The sequence below is a fragment of the Hemitrygon akajei genome, chromosome 9 (genome assembly GCF_048418815.1).
Source record: "Hemitrygon akajei chromosome 9, sHemAka1.3, whole genome shotgun sequence".
Lineage (NCBI taxonomy): Eukaryota > Metazoa > Chordata > Chondrichthyes > Myliobatiformes > Dasyatidae > Hemitrygon > Hemitrygon akajei.
The window spans coordinates 106,887,629-106,909,785 of NC_133132.1; the positions used below are offsets into that span (position 1 = coordinate 106,887,629).

General features: G+C 39.9%; 1 protein-coding gene across 1 annotated transcript in view; it reads right to left on the reverse strand.

The window, feature by feature from the left end:
* LOC140733433 (CUB and sushi domain-containing protein 1-like) overlaps positions 1-22,157 on the reverse strand; it is a 2,013,313-nt gene that overhangs the window by 246,407 nt on the left and 1,744,749 nt on the right. The window contains exons 39-41 of the mRNA XM_073056756.1: positions 19,317-19,386; positions 12,291-12,407; positions 106-315 (exon numbers count right to left, since the gene is read on the reverse strand). Coding sequence (XP_072912857.1) covers positions 106-315; positions 12,291-12,407; positions 19,317-19,386 — 397 coding nt within the window. The remainder of the gene's footprint in view (positions 1-105; positions 316-12,290; positions 12,408-19,316; positions 19,387-22,157) is intronic.

Sequence of the window (22,157 nt, forward strand, 5' to 3'; positions counted from 1 at the left end):
TCAATCTCTGCCCTACTTCTAGCCCTTAAAATACTTTTAAAGAACATAAATTTCAATCCTTGCAGATTTGTTTGCTGAACAGCATTTGGACAATAAGATTCCTACCTTGGTAGACGAGCTTAAACCCTTGTTTGTTCTCTGAGTGATCGCTGTAGAAGTGGATGATTGTGTCATGAGTCGTGCTGAGCAGAGCAGGTGGGAGATCCGCTCCACTGAACTGTCCGATCAAAGAGCTGGTGTCACCTGGTCCATTTCGAATCTCCAAGAAGTCATGATTGGCTTCAGTTGAAAAATTCAGAAACTGAATCTCAGCACCTGTGTTGGTGGAAACAGTTCTTTACTATAAAACATGACCATGATCACAGATAGAAATAAAGAAAATAAAACAATTGCATCTCAGCCTGATAATCGTTACACGGCGTGTTCTTTTGATAGATACCAACAACTTAATCTCGCCATCAGATTCAAGGGGAGATTCCAACATCGCAACACAAAATAACTGAAAGGTTCAGAGGAGGTTCACGAGAATGATTCCAGGAATAAAAGGGTTATCATGTGAGGAGTGTTTGATGGCCTAGGCCTGTCATTGCTGGAGTTTAGAAGAATGAGGCTGATGTCATTGAAACCTTTTGAATATTGAAAGGCCAAGGTAGAGTGGATGTGAAGAGGAAGTTTCTTACAGTGGGGGAGTCTAGGACCAAAGGGTACAGCATCAGAGTAGAGTAAGGTCCCTTTAGAACAGAAATGAGGAGGATTTTCTTTAGCAAGAAGGTAGTGGATCTGTGGAATTTATTGCTACAGATGGCTGTGGAGACCGAGTCATTATATGTATTTAAAGCAGAGGTTATGGGTTCTTGATTTGCAAGGGCATCAAAGTTTATGGGGAAAAGGCAGGAGAATGGGGTTGAGAGGGAAAATAAATTAGCCATGATGGAATTGCGGATTAGACTCGAAGTGCCGAATGGCCTAATTCTGCTCCTATGCCTTTTCATCTAATAATTATGAAGAAACACTGCAAATAGTCAAATATTGTATGTTGGCAATTTCTGACAATTAATATAAAATGCTTGATGTTGGATAACTGATTTACAAGTCAGTAAGCTGTAGTTGGGAAATCAAGATCCAAATTCTTTGGATGCAAACAGGTGGAAGTTGTAAAAGAGATTAAACACCAGCTTTATTTGTCACGTGTACATCGAAACATACAGTGAAATGAGTCAGTTGCATCAAAACAAATCAGCAAGTATTGTGCTGGGAAATCCACAAATGTCACTATGCTTCTAATGTCAGCACGGTATGTCCACATCACACAAAACCCTACCCTGTATGTCTTTTGGAATGTTGGAGGAAATCAGAGCATCTGGAGGAAATCCATGTGGTCACGTGAAGTACATACAAACTCCTTACAGACAGTGGTGGGAGTCAAACCCCAAAATTACAACTTGGGTTTCAGAGCAATTGTGCTCACCACTACACTTTCATGTCACACCTAAGGTCTTAGCTACTCAATGAGTGGTTCCAGGCCATGTCACTTTTGGTGGGGGGGGGGGGGGGGGACTGAGTTAAGATATCAACATGTGCAATAAATGGTGTTTAAGAAAGTAAAACTCTGCAAAATGGTGTGCTGCAACAAGTCAAGGATTGTGTACGAGTAGATAAACAAATGTCCACAGATGCATGGTGGAGTGCAATCTCTCTAGTTGTATCATATCTGATGCAAAGGCATCTGTGCACAGGACTGCAAAAATTTACAGAGGGTGGTAAACACAGTCAGCTCCATTGTGGACACTAGTGTCCTCACCATCTTTCAAAAGTGATGCCTCAAGAAGGCAACATCCATCATTAAGGACCCTCAACATCTGGGACATGCCCTCATTACTATCATCAGGGAGGAGGTACAGGAGCCTGAAGACACACATGCAATGTTTTAGGAAGAGCTTCTTCCTCTCAGTAATCAAGTTTCTGAACTGTCCATTACTTTATTATTTTGCTCAATTTTTGCACTATTTATTCATTTTTCATGTTTCCTGCTGTAACTTATAATAATTTTTTATGACTTTGCAATGTTCTGCAGCTGCATAACAGCAAATTTCATGACATATGACAGAGATAATAAACCTGATCCCAATTCTGATTCTTCATATATTGTAGATCTTGACATATGGTAAAAGAAATGAAGGCTGTTGTTTAGTGAGACTGCTCATGCAGCCACCATTTTGTGAACTGGTTTCCTGAACTAACTCTTGCAGGATTGAAGTGAGAGAAAGTGGACATAATGATGGTCCTAGCGATGATCTATTATTATTGTTGATGTTACTTAGAGATAATCTAATAAATACATAAATAAGTAGTCAAATTGTGCATAGAAGATACAAAAGTCTGAAAGCACATACTATTAGGCTCAAGTACAACTTCTGTCTCTCTGTTATAAGACTATTGAATGATTTCCTTGGACGGTAAATTGGATTTTTCACCTCATAGTCTATCTATTAACCTCATTACATATTCTGACCATATGTTATGATGATCTAATAATCTATTATGACCTTGCACTTTGTTGTCTATCTGCAATGAACTTTCTCTGTAACTGTGAAACTTTATTCTGCACTCTGTTATTGTTTTACTTTGCACTGCCAGAAAGAAAGAGACATGTAGGGGAAGGGGGAGGGAGAGAGGTAAAGGGATAGGAGAAAGAGAAGGAGGGTGCGGGAGAGGCAAGGGGAAGGGGGAGGAGCTGAGGGAGAGAAGGATAGGTAGGGGAGTGGAAGAGTGGGGGAGGAGGGCATGGAGGGAGGGATCAAGGGGAAAGGATAGCAGATGGAAGGGGCCAGGAAAAGAAGAATATGGAGAGGGGAAAGGGGGAAAGGGGGAAAAGAGGAAAAGGGGAAAGGGAGAAAAGGGAAAGGGGAAAGGGAGAAAAGGGAAGGGGAAGGAAGGAATAGGAGAAAGGAAGAGAAGGAGGGAGGGAAAAGAAGAGAGGAAACAGAGGGGGAAGAGAGGGGGAAAATATGAAGAGAAGAATGGAGAGAGGGATGAATAGGAGGGGAAGAGAAGGGAGGAAGAGAGGGTGGGAGAGGGAAAGGGGAAGGAATTAGAAGGGGCAAGAGAGAGGAAAGAAGAGAAGAGGAAGAATGGGAGGGGGGAGAGAGGAGAAGGAAGGAAGAGGAGGGATAAATTGGAGGGGAGGAAGAGAGGGAGAAGGAGAAGCCAGTGATGGAAAGAGGGAGAGTGGGAGGGACGAGTGGGGGAGAGATGGGGAGGAATAGGAGGAAGAGGGAAAGGGGGAGGAATTGGAGGGTGAGGAATAGAGAGAGAGGAAGGGTCGGGGGGTGCACTTTGTATCGGTCACTGAATCTTCACAACTACCACTGCACACTGGCTGGACATAAAAGAAGCATTGGTTCAGACTGGCTCATCCCATCTCTTCAAACATCTGACATCATGGCAATTCCCTCCATGGAACATTTCCTGTAGTAAATTAACCATTGTTCCAGGCACAATGCATGATGCAAGTTCCCACTCTCATCAATGGTCTATTTGCTGCAATAAAAAGTTTCAGTCAGAAGCTGAAGTGGGATAACAGATCCACGAAGCATTCTTTTCCACATAGCTGAGGGAGAAAGAAGGAATTTACTGGAGAGCAGGAAATGAAGTAAAACAATTGTGGGTGAAATGTCATCATAAGAATCCTTATCCTTGATTTACATCTAATTTTCTTCACTGTTTCTGCACAGACCCTGCTTTAGACAGAATGGTGCTGTAAACTAGGGCAGGTATCATTATTTCTATATTCTCTTTGGTCACTTTATTCTCTGCAATGTAACTCTTGACTTTCATTCTTCTTAAAACCTTCCGAAATAATTAGATTAGCTGGTTTACCATTATCGTATTTACTAATGTGCAATAAAAAACATATTATTTTTCTTTATTTTATTTGGAGATACAGCTCAGTAACTGTCCCCTCCAGCCAATGAGCCAAAACCACCCATTTACACCCAAGTGACCAATAAACTTATTAACCTGTAAGTCTTTGGAATGTGGGAAAAACCAGAGTCGCCACAGTAAACCCATGAGGTCATGGACAGAGTGTACAAATTTCTTACAGAAAGCAGTGGGAATTGAATCCCAATTACTGATACGATAATATCAATGCTAACCGCTACACTGCTGTGCTGACTACTTTCTACCCACACAGAGGCAGTACAAAGGAAAAGGTAAAACAGGGTACAAAATAAAGTGTAACAGTTTCAGCAAATGCAGGACTCTCAAACCTACTTGTCTTCTGGGAATGATGGGCTAACAACAGTCTACACTTGTGCCCCCAACACATCCTCAGACACTGTTGGTTTATGTGTTTCTGGTGAATTCTGCTTATCTGATGTTATTTGTCTGTGAGGTTGCTGAAAGTAACTTTTTATTTTGCACCAGTGCATACACATACTTGTACAGATCAAGTTCAATTTTATTGTCACTTAACTGTGTACAATGAAGCAATATTCCTCCAGACCAAGGTACACAACTCACAGCAACTTATAAAGTAATATTACCACAAATAACATATTATAAAATATATTCCAGAAGATTGACAGTCAGCATAAGGTGCATTTACGACACAAGTGAAAAAGTAAACAGTATAATGTTACTGGTACTATAATGCTACCAGCGGAAGATAACAAACTTAACTTCGTATAGTGAGAGAGGGCTCTGATACTCTGCGTTGTTAAAATAACAGAGCCTAGCAATGTGGGGGAGAGTATTGCTAGCCCTGACCACTATCCCCTCACCTGACCATTTAAGTTTAACACAGAACCCATAATCATACCGTGTAATAGATTGCGGTCTACAGCAAATGATGCACAAATTCATCAGGAAAACACCGCTGCTTTTGATGAGCTGTGCTTTGTGATATTCACAAAATAAGAGAGGGAAACGTGGTTCATCGATGTTTGACACTGGGTTTTAATATAAAAACACCCACTCACTGAGATAAGTGATGCATTTTCTGACACAGAGATGGCTTCCTCCAGCAGGCATGCTATCATTTCTCCATAGGAGCTACTGAATTTGAGAATCAATTGACATCATTTTGAGCTTCAACAGACAGTCTTAGTAATGTTCAGTGTGGAGAACAAACACACTTTGCTTCCCTGGTGCAGCAGCGAGAAATGAATAATGCTGAGAGGTAATCACAAGTGTGGCGATGGGGAAAGTGCAAGTTTTTTTTTGACGGTATATCACTCGCCTAATGAGGTTAGGTCTGAATTTAAACTTCTTAATTACAGACATGGTAAATTGTGTTCTACCACAACGTACATTCGTGCATTAAAAACAAACGCATGTGTAAAAAAGAATCAAAAATTGAAACCAAGCATCACAGAGGAAGGTTTCATGGAGTTACACTTAGAACCATCCAGTTCTGGTCACCTACCTACAGGAAAGATATCAATAAGATTGAAAGAGTACAGAGAACATTTACAAGATGTCGCCCAGACTTGAGGACCTGAGTTATGAGGAAAAATTGAATAGGTTACGACTTTATTCTCTACAGAGTAGGAGAATGAGAGAAGATTTGATAGAGGTATATAAAATTGTGAGTGGTATAGATTGGGTGAATACAATCAAGTTTTTCCACTGAGGTTAGGTGAGACTACAACTAGAGGTGATAGGTTAAGAATGAAAGGGGGATCTTCTTCTCTGTCAGCGCAAGTTGTGGGTGGGGTTCAATTTCAACATTTAGGAGAAATTTGGATAGGTACATGGAGGGAAGTGATATGGAGGGCTATGATCTGGGTGGGCTATTTGACTCTACAGCACAGGAATAGGCCCTTCAGCCCACCATGTTGTGCTGAACTAATTTTGACAGTGACATGAAATTAAACTAATCCCTCCTGCCTACATGAAGACAATGTCCCTCAACACAGGAGCCCCTCGGGGCTGTGTACTAAGTGCCCTCCCTTACTCCCTGTATACCCATGACTGTGTTGCCACCCACAGCTCTAATCTGCTAATTAAATTTGCCATCAACACTACATTGATTGGCCTTATCTCAAACAATAATGAGGTAGTCTACAGGGAGTCATCTCTCTGACATAGTGGTGTCAAGATAACAACCGCTCCCTCAATGTCACAAAAACAAAGGAGCTGGTTGTGGATTACAGGAGGAATGGAGATGAGCTAATCCCCACTGACATCATTGAATCTGGGGCTGAGAGGGTTAACAGCTATAAATTCCTCGGCATCCACTTCACTGAGGATCTCACGTGTTCTGTACAGACCAGCTGTGTGGTGAAAAAGGCACAACCTCAGACGGTTGAGGAAGTTTTGTATGGGCCCCCAAATCCTAAGAACCTTCTACAGGGGCACATTGAGAGCTTCCTGACTGGCTGTATCACTGCCTGGTATGGGAACTGTACCATCGTAGTGTCGCATGATTCTTCAGAGAGTGGTGCGGACAGCCCAGCACATCTGTAGTTGTGAACTCCCCAGGGTTCAGGACACTTACAAGGACAGGTGTGTAAAAGGGGCCTGTAGATTACTGGGGACTCAAGTCATCCCAAACACAATCGATTCCAGCTGCTACCATCCGGGAAACGGTACCGTAACATAAAAGCCAGGACCAAAGGCTCCGGGACAGCTTCTTCCACCAGGCCATCAGAATGATTAACTAATGCTGATTTGAGTTTATTCTATGTTACATTGACTCTTCTATTTATTATAAATTATTATAAATTACTACGATTGTACATTGCACATTTAGTTGGAAACGTAATGTAAAGATTTTTACTCATATATGTGAAGAATGTAAGAAATCAAGTCAATTCAATTCATTCTAAGCACACTTATGTGCTTCCATCATTAAATTAAATTTTTATATAATTCTAAGAGCCTCCTAAATGCTCCTGTCATATCTGTCTCCATTGGCACCCCTGGCAGTGCATTCCAGGCACCCAACACTGTGTAAGAACATCCTGCCATGCATATCTCCTTTGAACTTAGCTCTTCTCTCCTTAGATTTAGATTCAGATTCACAATTATGTATTTCATGTACATTGGAGCATACAGAGACATATGTCGTTTGCTTTAACAAGGAACATCACCAAGGATGTGATGGGGGCAGCCCACAAGTTTCACCATGCACTCTGGTGCCAACACAGCCTGAACCAGAATGCTCATCAGCACAGCACAGGACACAAGAAAACAGAACAGCAATACCAAAACAAGCCCTATAGCTACCTACAATCCATCCACTCACACATATACACAATCCTCTAACCTTAGGTACATCCCCCCACTATTAAATATTTTACTCTGGGAAAAAGATACCGGCTGTCTACTCTAGATATGCACATAATAACTTTTAAAATTCTATCAGGTTTCCCCTTAGTCTGTGCCTCTCAGGAGGAAACAATCCAAGTTTTTTCACCCGCTCCTTCTCACTCTTGCCCTGTAATCCAGGCAGCATCTTAGTGAACCTCATTCAAAATCGAGAATCAGAGGCGGTAGAGGGTCGGAGATTCCAGAGTTCTTGGGTGAGGCAGCTGAAGGTATAAAGTCAAAATCACTGCAAAGTTATGCAGTGGAACTGACATTGTGGATGCACTGCTAAGGCAGTGTCAGACAGCAGGAAGAGAGAACACTAAGCATTACAACACAGCACAGATTCTTCAGCCCACAATGTTGTGCCAACCTTTTAAGCTACTCTAAGATTAATCTAAAAGTTCTCTAACACACAGCACTCCATTATTCTGTCATCCATGTGCCGATGTAAGAGTCCCTTCATGTCCCCAAAATATCTGCCTCTACCACCAAACCTGGCAGAACATTCCACACACCAACCATTCCCTGAGTAATAAAAGCTACCTCTTACATCCAATCACATTAAAATTATGCTCACTTGTATATAAGCCATTTCCACCCTGGGGAAAAAGACTGGTTGCCCATTTGATCTGTCCCTCATATCAATCCTTTTAGTTCTTCAGTGATCAGTTCTCTACTGACAATTTACTTCGATATGCTCACAATGTTCAAAGTTTCAAGTTCAAAGTAAATTTATTTTCTATGTACGTTCTGTATATATCATAATAAACTACCCTGAGATTCACTTTCTTGCAGACGTATTACAGGAAACCAAAGAAATACAATATAATTTATGAAAAAAAACTATAAATAACAAACACTGACAAATAACCAATGTGCAAAAGACATACCTTGCAAATAATAAAAAAGTAAACAAATAATACAGAGATGTAGAGTCCTTGAAAGTGAATCTATTTTTTTGTGGTATTAGTTCAGTGCTGAGATGAGTAAAGTTATCCACGTTGGTTCAGGTGGCCGACGGTTGAACAGGGTCAACCATTCCCGAACCTGGTGGAGTGCAACCTAAGGTTCCTGTACCTCCCTTCCAAAGGCAAGAGCAAGAAGAGAGCATGGACAAGATGGTGGGGGTCCCTGATGATGGATGCTGCTTTCTTGTGGCAGTGCTCCATGTAAATGCTTTAAATTTCAGCCATCTCAAGGATATATCCTGATAGCTTTTATTCAAAAGAACCTAACAGTGAAGTGAATATTCCTCATCATTGATTAGGATTCTACCACAGTGCTTTTATTTAATCAACTATCTGATGTTGTGAAGTCTTGCGTGAGATTGCAAGGCTTCTTCAACCAGATCCATCACACATTAAACCTCACCAGCAGCTCATCTCCCAACACTGGAGGTCAAATTATTTTTTTTAATCATTCAAATGGAAAGAATATTTTAAAATAACTTGTTCTACACCCTGTGTAAAAGAACTTATCTTAATAAAACAATTTCATCTCTCCATTGAAATTATTAAACAAAACCAATTGAAACAATTTGATGCTGTTTTGGGATTTCACACAATTAATGAACTGGATATGCTGTTATATATTTCCTTTCTCAATATCAAAGAAGGTGATATTGAAAGCACTGCCACAAGAAAGCAGCATCCATCATCAAGGACCCACACCATCAAGGCCATGCTCTCTTCTCGCTGTTGCATCAGCAAAGAGCCTCAAGAACCACGTCACCAGATTTAGGAACAGCTATTACCCCTCAACAATCATGCTCCTGAACCACAAGGATACCTTCACTCACACCAACACTGTTCCTACAACCTATAGACTCACATTCAAGGACTCTTCATCTCATGGTCTAGTTATTTATTGCTTATTTATTTCTTATCAACATTTTGCTTGTTTTGGTTTTCTTTTTGTATTGCACAGTTTGACAAACATATTGGTTGTTTGTCCATCCTGTTGTGTATGGTTTTTCATTGATTATATTGCGGGGTTTTTTTTGAATTTACTAGAAGGGCCTGAAAGAAAATGAATTTCAGGGTCATATGTGGTAACATTTATGTAATTTGATATTAAATTTACTTAGAGCTTTGACTTTTTGAACTTTGAAATTACCCCCATCAGTGCTATGGCCTGCCTAAAGATGAGAAAGTTTGACTGGTCACTTTATGATTCACAGGACTGCATATTAGTGAAGCAATTAACACAATCGCTTTACATCATCAGAGACTGGAACATCAGCGTCCAATTCCCACTGTTATCTGGAAGGAGTTTGTATGTTCTTGTTGTGACTACGTGGGTTTCCTCCAGGTGCTCCCGTTTCCTAACACAAGAAATTCTGCAGTTGCTGGAAATCTAGAGCTACACACATAACATGCTGGAGGAGCTCAGCAGGTCTGGTAGCATTTAGGAAAAGGAATAAACATTTGATATTTCAGGCCAACTCTCTTCATCAGGGTCTCATCAGGCCTTCATCAAACCTGATAAAGGGTCTCAGCCTGAAAACATCAATTGTTTATTCCTCTCCACAGATGCTTCCTAAACTGCTGAGTTCCACCGCTACTTTGTGGGTGATGCTCCATTTTACTCCCATATTCCAAAGAGCATGGGTTAGTAAGTTATGGGCATGGTATGCTGGCACGGGAAGTGTGGTGACTCTTGTGGATTGCCCCCAGCAAATCCTCAATGGTCAGTGACGCAAATGGTGCAATTCACTGTAGTTTATAATGTTTCAAAGTACATGTGACAAATAAATCTAATCTTTAATCTTTATCTTTTATATTTAATGGTCTGTACTGAAAGTGTGGATCTTAGACATAGCTACTGGAACACCAACAACTGGTCCAAGATTTTGGGTTAGGGAAGTGAAGAGAAAACCTCTTCTAGAATCACTGCCTGAAAAGATGCTCGAGAATGAGTCATAAAGTCATAGTCATAGAGCACTATAGCACAAAAACGGGCCATTTGGTCATCTAGTCTGCATCAAACTCTTATTCTGCTGAACCCCATTGAACCTCACCAGGACCATAGCCCTCTACACCCCTCCATCTATGTACTTATTCAAACTTCTCTTGAATGTTGTAATGAAACCTGCATCCACCACTTCGAATGGCAGCCTGTTCCTCATTTTCACGACCCTCTGAGTGAAGAAGGTCCTCTTCAGGGTCCCCTTAAATAATTACCCTTTCAGTCTTCAGCTATGACCCCTAGTTCTAGCTTCACCCAATCTCAGTGGTAAAAGCCTGCTTGCACTGACCCTATCTAAGCCCCTCATAATTTTGTATACATCTATGAAATCGTCCCTCAATCTTCTATGCTTCAGAGAATAATATCCTAACCTGTTCAGCCTTTCCCTTCTGCCCTGGCAAAATCCTTGTAAGTTCTCTCCGAATTCCTTCAATCATATTTCTATCTTTCCTGGAGATAGGTGATCAGAACAAGGTATGATTAAGATATACAGGTTAAATTCATATCCTAGTGAATGGGGATTGAGAGGGAAAATAATCAGTCATGATGGAATGATGGAGCAGACTTCTTGGGCCGTGGCCTAATTCTGCTCTTATGTTTTATGGTCTTATGGTAAAAAATTATATCACTTGGGTGTTGGTCCAAACTAAATGGACCAACATGCTTGCCTTCCATTCCTCCTGTGACATCTTCTGATGAGTTCCAAGCAGCATTGGCAGCTGGTTAGTGAAAGGCAGTTTATGATTGTTGCAAAGGAGAGCTTATTGACCCAGTTATTATTCCAAAGTCTCCATCTATCACACATTCAAGGACACTAGAAAATCTTCCCCAAGACACTTTAGGAAATTGCCAATTGCAGATATTTCCTGATTAAACTCATCCACCATTCAAACACTCAACAAGGAACATTAATTATGAAGGATCCTGGCCTGAAGTGTCAACTGTTTTTTCCCTTGCCATAGAACTTGCCTAACCTGTTGAGTCCCTTCAGCATTTTATGTGTGTTGTTCCAGATATCCAGCAACTTTTCTGTTTATGGGCCTTTTTTTTATTATGAATAAAATTTTGCAACAGTTTCATTGCATGTACTAATGGGAAAATTTATTTCCAAATTTTTTGCTCTGTTAAGTGCACTAGTTGTAAACATTACCTTGCACTAACCATAAAACAAAACTCATACTAAAATATACTGATCATAATAGTAATCATTCGATCATTTCATCTTAAAATTATCAGTATGCAATGAATTCAGAAAAAAACTATTGCATTTGTACTTATTACAGAGTTTCACCCTTTACTTAGGATCATATGAACCTGCAGAGAGTTGTAAACTCAGCGAGCTCCATCATGGACATGCCCTCTTCACATTGCTACTAGCAGGGAAGAGTACATGAGCCTGATAACCAACACTCAATGTTTTAGGAACAAATTTTTTCCCCTCTGACATCACATTTCTGAACCTATGAGCCTATGAACAATAACTCACTATTTTGCAACACTCACAAAGTGCTGTAGGAACTCAGCAGACCAGGCACAGAAAAGAGTAAACAGTCGATGTTTCAGGCCAGGACTTATCAGGATTCCATAGATGCTGGCTGGCTTGCTGAGTTCCTCCAGCATTTTGTGTGTGTTGCTTTGGATTTCCAGCATCTCTTTTTGTTCTCATTTTTGAAAAAATTATTTCTTATTGTAAATTAGAATAATGTTATATATTACATTGTACTCCTGCCACAAAAAAAACTTCACGACATATGTCAGTGATAATAAACCTGATTCCCATTTTGACATCACATTTTTCCAGAACTCTTCAGACGAAACTTTAGTAGAATATATCTCTTGTCCTCGGAGATTTGGAATGGAGTTTAATCTCATTGAGGAGATCTGATAAACCCCAGGGATCAAAGGTAAGTGCCCGAATAAAGAACCAAAGCTCACAGAAAGAAGTGCTGAATATATTTATAAAAGGTAAACACTTTCTGTATCAAATATCATAGGAACATTCTTACCGTATCCAATGGGCAATAAAATCTTCCACAAACAATCCAGGTTGCTAGGGTAATTTCCAGGAAATCCAGGGCTAAGTATGACATTCTTCAGTTCCATCAGTATCCCTCCACATTTAGCTGATCAACAATAAAACAAGGACGTTATTTATCCATCCAATTGTTTTCTGTCGAGTCAAGTTCCTTCCATTAACAGGTTATACCATATTCAATGCAATGATAGCTTTCAAACTCAACATAATTTGAATTTGAAAATTACAAGCATTTCAAAATACAATTTATAATTTCGCATTTGCATCATGAATAATGAAAGACAGCATAATAAGCAAATCTATTATCCAGATAATTTTGCAAGCTTTCTTCAATAAGTTACACAAATTATAGTATGTCACTCTTGGAGATATGATTAATATATCTAAATAAATATCAATAGGTCATTGCCAGTCATAATCTCAATGGCTCTTCACACAGCCCCAGATCACCTGGACAGATCAAACACCTGTTTGTTGACTATAACTCAGTGTTTAACACTATCATTCCTACAGTCATGATTGATAAGCTACAGAACCTCCCTCTGCAATTGGATCCTTGACATCCTCACTGGAAGACCACAATCTGTGTGGAATGGTAAAAATATCTCCTCCTTGCTGATGATCAACACCAATGCAGCTCAGGGGATGTGTGCTTAGCCCACTACTCTACACTCTATATCTATGTTAAAATGCCATCTATAAATTTACTGATGATACAACCATTGTTGGTAGAATCTCAGACGGAGACGAGAGGGTGTACAGGAGCAAGATATACCAACTAGTTGAGTGGTGTCGCAGCAACAACCTTGCACTCTACGTCAGTAAGACGAAAGAATTGATTGTAGACTACAGGAAGGGTAAGTCAAGGGAACACAAACCAATTGGACCTAACCTGGTCCCAATATATCAATGCAACTATAAATAAGACAAGATAGTAGTTATTTGTTATTAGGAGTTTAAGTAGATTTGATTTGTCACCGAAAGCACTTGACAACTTCAGCAGATGTACTGTGGAGAGTATTCTGACGGGCTACATCACTGTCTGTTATGGAGGGGCAAGTCTACTGTTCTGGATGGAATGAAGCTATAGAAAGTTGTTGAAATTGTCAGCTTTATCTTGGTTGTAGCCTCCATAGTATCCAAGACACCTTCACGGAGCGGTGCCTCAGAAAGGCGAAATTTATTATTAAGGACCCCCATTATACAAGACATGCCCTCTACTCATTGTGACAATCAAGATGGAGAAACAGAAACCTGAAGGCACACACTCAGCGATTCAGGAACAGTTTCTTCCACTCTGCCATCTAATTTCTAAGTGGACGTTGAACCCAGGAACACCACCTCACTATTTTAATTTAACTATTTAATATATACGCATATATACTTATTGTAATTGATATATTATTTTTCTATATTATCAAGTATTGCATTGAACTGCTGCTGCTAAATTAATAAATTTTACGACAAATGTCGGTGATATTAAACCCAATTCTGATTCTGATATGATTAATTACACACATAAAATAATGGAGGAAATCAGCAGTTAGGCAGGAACTGTGGAAATGAATAAACAGTTCAAGTTTCAGGCGGAGACTATTAATCAGGCCTGGAAAGGAAGAGGGTAAAAGCCAGTATAAGAAAATGGGGCAAGGGGAAGGAGTACAACCTTTCAGATGAAAGGTGAAGCCTATGGTTGGGGGGGGGGGGGGGAGTGGAGTGTGTGGGGGAGGGGTTGGTGAAGTGAGAAGCTGGGAGGTGATAGGTTGAAGAGGTAAAGGAATGAAGAAGGAGGAATCTGACAGGAAAGGACTGTTGATCATGGGCAGGTGAGGAAAAAAGGAGTAAGAGTAAGAAGGCTAAGAGGGGAGCCAGAAGGGGGAAGAGGGGAGACATTACCAGAATTTTCACAACATATTTCAGTGATAATAAATCTGATTCTGATTTTGATACAGGGCTTTGACTGGAAACATTAACAATTCTTTTCCTCCCACAAATTTTGCTTGGCCCACTCAGTTCTTCCAGAACATCTGTAGTCTCCTGTGTCTTTTACATATTCATAACAATACAGTCCTAAAGCCATGAACCAATACATTTATGAACAGGCTCTGCAAGTTATACAAAAAGCTAGTCTACAATTGCTACTTAGCATGAACACAAGAAAATAGCTAGCTCTGGATGGAAACTAACTGACATCCTGTCAAGGCAATAAAAGATTAGTCTTAACACTGCTTCTGTTGAAGAAGGCAATGAATTTTATCATACACATATTACCTTGTGCAAAGATGCAAGGGATTTGAAGTAGCTGACTTCACAATCTACCAGAAAATAGGTTCCCTAACCCTAATGCACAGCAAGTGACACCATCAGTCATAATGAGCTGGATCACACACTCATCTTGATCTTGAACTTACCAAATGGAACAGTCAGCTATTTTTTCATTCTTTTTTAGTCCAAAAATAATTTGCCCCATCAGTTTTTTTAAACATGGAAACCAACAAGCTAGAGATATGTTGATACATTTGACTTGCACCTCTCTCATAAAATGCATTGGGTTCCTCAGCTCAAATTTCAATATTCAAAGTCCAAAGTAAATTTGTTATCAAAGAACTTGTATGTCACCCTGAGATTAATTTTCATGTAGGCACTCACAGTAAGTACAAACAAATACAACAAACTTAATGAAAAACTACACACAAGGACTGACAATCAATGTACAAAAGAAGACAAACAGTGCAAATACAAAAAAGGAACAAATAATAAACACATAATACTGACAACATAAGTTGTAGAGTCCTTAAAATTAAGTCAATAAGTGAGATAGTAAATCAGTTCTAGAACATTGCAACCAAGTCCTCATTTACTTGATTCTAATCATCACTCTGAGTAAAAAAGATAAGACGTGTTTGACCAACAGATTTTTTTTTGCTTTGTCTTATTATTTAAATCATTATTTAAATGTTAGAGTAACTTTTTTGTTATTCAAAATATTTGAATAGTGCTTAAAGCTCAAACTTCAAAATTCATTCAGAGTAGGACAAAGAAATACAATAGAATTAATGAAAAGCTACATATAAACAAAGACAGACAAATAACCTATGAGCAAAAGAGTGCATTTCCCATTAACGGTCCTAAAAATTGGCAACAGGTCGCTTATATCCCTGCTGTTTCTGGAACCTCACTCTATAAAAAAAAATTCCAACATATTTCCTTACATTGGTTCACAACAATGATTCCAGGATTGAATGGCTTGTCATATGAAGAGTGTTTGATGGCTCTGGGCCTGCATTCACTGGAATTCAGAAGAATGAGGGATGCATTTACTGAAAGCTATCGAATGCTGAAATACTTGATAGAGTTGATGTGAAGAGGAGGTTTCCTATGGTGGGAGAATCTAAGACCAGAGGACACAGTCTCAGAATACAGGGACGTCCTTTTAGAAAGGAGATGAGGAGGAGTTTCGTTAGACAGAGAGTGGTAAATCTGTGGAATTCTTTGCCACAGACAGCTGTGGAGACCAAGTCTTTATGTATATTTAAGGCAGAGGTTGATAGATTCTTGATTGGTCGAGGGCATGAAGGGATACGGTGAGAAGGTAGGAGACTGGAGCTGATAGGAAAATGGGAACAGCCATAATGAAATAATGGAGCAAACCTGAAGGACCAAACGGCCTAATTCTGCTCCTGTATCTTATGGTCTTATTGTAACATTGACTGCATTGAATATTGCACTGGCAAAAAAATAAACTCAGCATATGCTGAGATCATGAAACTCTATAAATCCAATTATTCCCATCAATTTCTGGAACATTTTTCTTTGAAATTTATTCAGAGGCATTAAGGAACTAATTAGTCCAGACTTTCTGGCAGTAACTCAAAATGTGATCTTTTCTGAGTCATTGTAAAGGAAGGATGGAGTTAATTTATTTCTGGTTGTCTTCCTACCCAATAGCCAGATTAATGCACTCAGTGGCCATATTACAGTATGTAATCCCTGTACTTAATAAAGTGGCCATTGAGTGTATGTTCATGGTCTCCTGTTGCTGTAGTCCATTGTGTTGTACATTCTGAGATGCTCTTCTGCACACCACTATAGTAACATGCGGTTATTTGAGTTACTCTCGCCTTCCTCCGAACTCACTCATTAACAAGGGGTTGTTGCTCACAGAACTGCCATTCACAGCATGTTTTTTTGTTTCTTGCACTGCAATTGGTAAACTCTAGACACTGCTGTGTGTGAAAATCCCAGGAGATCAGCAGTTTTTGAGATAGTCTGGCACCAACAATCATTCCACAGTCAAAGTCACTTAGATCACATTTCTTCCCGCTTCTGTATTTGGTCTAAACAACAACTAAACCTCTTATCTGCATGCTTTTGTGCATTGAATTGCTGCCACATGATTGGTGGGTTAGCTACTTGATTAACAATCAGGTGCAGAGGTGTACCTAGTAAAATGGCCACTGAGTGTAGGCAAGCTAGGAGCTTGGTCATTTGGAAAACAGCTTCCAGGTAAGTGATTAGAATCTGGAAATGGTAAGGAGCAGGTGAAACAAAATTGATGATGTGGTGGAGAGTACTCTTAGCAGGAAATGGGGGTTGCTGGATTGGTGACTGTATGCTATGAATGCCACATAACACAAAGGGTTATATATATAACACTAAAGGTAATGAACACAAAAGTTTCTGTAGATGCTGGAAATCCTAAGTTGAAAGCATATCTGGGGGGGGGGGGGGGGGTGTGTGTGTGTGTGTGTGTGTGTGTGTGTGTGTGTGTGTGTGTGTGTGTGTGTGTGTGTGTGTGTGTGTGTGTGTGTAGTTGATCAAGATAGAGAGGATGTTTCCTATGCTGGTGGGGGGACCAGGGGGGTGGTGTGGAGGAGCAGAGGGCACAGCCACAGAATAGAAGGACATCCCGTTAGAACTGAGATGAGGAGGAAATTCTTTAGTCAGAGGATGGTGAGTCAGATGGCTGTGGAAGCCATCATTGAGTACTTTTAAGACCATAAGACATAGGAGCCATTTAGCCCATTGTGTCAGTTCTGCCCTTCCATCATGGCTGACTTATTATCCCTCTGAACCCCCATCTCCTGCCATTTTCGCATAACCAATGGCTCCCTTACATTTCAAGAAACTATCAACCTCTGCTGTGGAGGCCAAGTTGTTGGTTTTATTTAAAGTGGAGTTTGAAAGATTCATGATTAGTAAGTGTGTCAAAGCTTATGGGAGAAGGCAGGAGATGGGGGTTGAGAAGAACAGTGAATAAGCCATGATGGAATGGTGGAGAAGATTCAATGAGCTTTATGGTACTCCACAGCCCTTGATTCACCACCCTCTGGCTAAAGAAATACCTCTCATTTTGGTTCTAAAGGGACGTCCTTCTATTCTGAGTCTATGCTCTGTACTCATTGACTTGCCCACTATAGGAAACATCTTCTTCACAGCTACTCTCTCTCTGGCTCAACACACTCAAAATGCTTGAGGAACTCATCCAGTTATACCTCCATCTCTTCACAGGAAGGATATAAACATTGCAAAGGTTTAGTCAATGGAACCAAAAAACAAGGAGGAGGTCAATTCTGAGCAATTGTGAATGAAATTTGGGAAAGTAAAACAGCTGACAATGCTGGCAAGTGTTGATAAAGAACAACACTGGAAACTTTTAATTTGCCTTCAAAGGAATGTGGGAGAATGTCATTGTTACAAGTGCTTTGTCACTTTATCATTCCTTGTTAGTCACGTAACATACAGATACTCTTGCAACTAGCATCAGTTTATGTACATACAATTGGTCTATGTACATAAGCTAATCTTATGTTTACATGTTGACATGCAGCTATTATTTTAAAATATATTTTTTATTAAATTTTTAAGAGATTCAACTACTATTTACACATTATGCTTTAAAATAGTTCTTATATTTATATTTCTTGTGTTTTTTATGCTTACTTTTTTTTTGCTGTATCTGATCCGGAGTAACATTCATTTTGTTCTCCTTTACACATGCTTACTGAAGAATGACAATAAACAATTTTGAATTTTGAAGATGAACAAACCATTTGATGAATGAAGGAACTGAGGAAGTGTTCAAGCTAACCCATGGAGGGGAATATTACAGATCAAATTTCCAGACCAAGACTTGTGTACTGCTTGTGGTGGAGGGTTGGGGTTAGGGGCTGTGGGGGAAGCAGATGTTCAGAGTTCAAAGTAAATTTGTTATCAAAGTATGTATATGTCACCATATATGACCCTGAGATTCATCTTCTTGTAGAATAACTACAATAGAATCAATGAAACACAGAAATAAAGACTGACGTACAACTAACATGCAAAAGAAGACAAACTGAGAATACAAAAAAACTAACAAGAGTAAATAAATAAACATGAATAAATAAATTAACAAACACTCATACAATATTGAGAACATGAGTTATAGAGTCCTTGAAAGTGAGTCCATAGGTTGTGAAATCTGTTCAGAGTTGAGGTGAGTGAAGTTATCCACACTAGTTGTAAGGTAATGACTGTTCTTGGACCTCGTGCTGTAGGAAGTGAGGTGCCTTTAACTCTTGCACAATTGCAGAAGGAGAAAAGAACATGGTTTGGATGGCATGGGTCCTTGATGATGGATGCTGCTTTCTTGTGTCAGTGCTCCTTGTAGATGTGCTCAATAGTGAGGAAGGCTTTTCTTGTGATGGACTGGGCTGCAATCTCTAATTTTTGTAGACTTTTCCATTGTCGTGCATTGGTCATTCCTCCTCAGCCTAGTTTACTTTGTCAACACTGAAGTCTATAATTAGTTCAAAATAATGCATAAGTAACCAGTTAGATCTTTGACTGTACCAAGAATCCTAATTTCCAGCCAGTATACTGGAGGAAGTATATTAGGGTATAACAGGCTCTGTGACCTGGAGACTCTGATGAAATGTCATCCTACTAAAAGACACAGGTTGGATCACCATGATTTGAGAAACCAAACATCAGAGAATATTCATCACTGACTTACCAACGCAGATTGGTGGTGGATAGTTCCAACGTCGGACAGTACCAGGCATGCAAGAAACGTGGGCTTGCCCCTAGGAGCAGAAACATTTAGACATTAGAAGCCATGCAAAAGTCAAGAAATTCTCAAACAATCTTGTCCCTTTAGCATCAACATTGATTCTCATTACAGTCATACCAATGAGGGGATGAAGTGGACATTGCTCTTTTCCAAAGTATAAATAGAGTGAGCAATGAGCTATTAGATCACATCATCACAGGCCAATAATTACCATTCTGGGCTCTATATCTAAAAAATTATGTGCTGCCATTGGAGAGGGTCCAGAGGAGGTTTATAAGAATGGTCCCAGGAATGAGAGGGTTAACATATGAGGAGTGTTTGATGGCTTTGGGCCAGTACTCACTGGAGTATAGAATTATGGGGGAAGGGGTGGTTTCTCAATGAACCTAATCACATATTGAAATATCAAAACAGAGTGGACATAGAGAGGATGTTTCCAATAGTGGGAGATTCTAGGACCAGAGGGTGCAGGCTCAGAATACAAAGTTGTCCCTTTAGAAAAGTGATGAGGAGGATTTTTCTTGGCTAGTAGGTGGTGAATTTGTGGAATTCATTGTCCCAGAAGGCTGTGGAGGCCAAGTCACTGGGTAGGCTAGTCAGAGGTTGATAGAGTCATGACAGTAAGTGTATCAAAGGTTATGGGGAAAAAGCAGGACACTGGAGTTGAGAGGGATAATAAATCAACCATGATGGAATGACAAAAAAACTTGATGGCCCGAAGATCCTAATTAACGAGTGCAGTGGATAGAGGGGAACAGATGGACGTTATTTACTTGGATTTCCAGAAGGCATTCTTGCACATTAACAGAGAGTCATCCAACCTTCTGATCTTCAGTTGGTGTTGATTTTCCACACAAACATTATTCTTTCCCTCTTGTATTCAGTTCTAATCACTTTATTAAAGGAAGGATGTGGAAGCTACAGAGAGGGTGCGGAGGAGATTTACCAAGATGCTGTCAAGATTAGAAAGCATGCCTTATGAAGATAGGTTGAGTGAACCAGGTTTTCCCTCCTTAATAAGAAGGATGATGAAAGATGAATTGATAAAGGTGTACAAGATGATAGGAAGCATAAGACCATTAGACCATAAGACATAGAAGCAGAATTAGACCAGTCAGCCCATCGAGTCTGCTCCATAATCCCATCATGGCTGATCCTGGATTGTACTTAACCACACACCTGCCTGCTCACCACATCCTTTGATATCCTGACCAATCAGAAAACTATCAACTTCCACCTTAAGTATACCCACGGACTTGGTGACTATCGCATTCTGTGGCAGAGCATTTCAGATTCACTACTCTCTGGCACAGACCTAACCTGTAAATTAACCTTCTGGGAGTCTTGCACAAGGACTCTTAAGTCCGTCTGCACCTCCAATGTTTGAAACTTCTCACCATTTAGATAATATTGCATACTATTGTTCCTTTAACTAAAATACATTATCAGACATTTCCCAACACTGTAGACCATCTATCACTTTTTTGCCCATACTTCCAATTTGTCTAATCCATGCTGCAATTGCATTGTTTCCTCAGCACTACCTACCCCTCCACCTATCTTCCTATCACTGGCAAATTTTGCCACAAAGCCATCAATTCCACTATATAAATTATAGACAATGGGAAAAATCGTGGTCCCAATATTGACCTTTGAGGAACACCACTAGGCACTGGCAGCCAACCAGAAAAGGCCCCCTTTATTCCCATTCACTGCTTCTTGCCTGCCAGCCATTCCTCTACCCATGCCAGTATATTTCCTGTCATGCCATATGAGTTTATCTTGTTATGCAGTCTTATGTGTGGTACCTTATCAAATGCCTTCTGAAAATCCAAGTAAATGACATCCACTGCCTCTCCTTTGTCTATTCTACTTTTTATTTTCTCAAAGAACTCCAACAGATTTTCCAGGTAAGACTTCCCTTCACAGAAATCATGCTGACTTTGACTTTTTTTTGTCATTAGTCTCCAAGTACCTCAAAACCTCATCCTTATTAATAGACTCTAACACTTTCCCAGCCACTGAAGTTAGGCTAACTGGCCTGTAATTTCCTTTCTTTTGCCTTTCTCCCTTCTTCAAAGTGTGAAGTGACATTTGCAATCTTCCAGTCATCTGGGACCATGCCAGAATCAAGTGATTCTTGAAAGATCATGACCAATGCTTCCGTTATCTCTTCAGCAATCTCTGTCAGGACTCTGGGATGTAGCCCATCTGGTCCAGGTGACTTTTCCACCTTACACCTTTCGGTCTGCCTAGCACATTTTCCTTTTAATAAGAATGGCACTCACTCCTGCTCCCTGACACTTGTGGACCTCTGGCACTCTGCTCCTAACTTCCACAGTAAAGACTAATACAAAGTATCCATTAAGTTAATCTGCCATTTCTTTATCCCACATTACCACCTCACCAGTATCATTTTCCAATGGTCCAATATCAACTCTCACCTCCCTTTTATTATTTATATAACAGAAAAAAAACTTTTAGTTCCCTGCTTTATACTGTTGGGTACTTTCATATTTCACCTTACCCATTCTTATAGTTTTTAGTCGCCTTTTGTTGAATTTTAAAATATTCCCAATCATCCAAATTCCCACTCACTTTTGTTACCTTACATGCTCTTTCCTTGGGTTTTATGCAGTCCTTAACTTCCCTTATCAACCACAGTTGCCTACCCCTGCCATTTGAGAACTTTTTCTGTGGGACATATTTATCTTGCATCTTGTGAACTATTCCCAGAAACTCCAGCTTTCTCTGGTCTGTTATCATCCCTGCCAGTCTCCATCT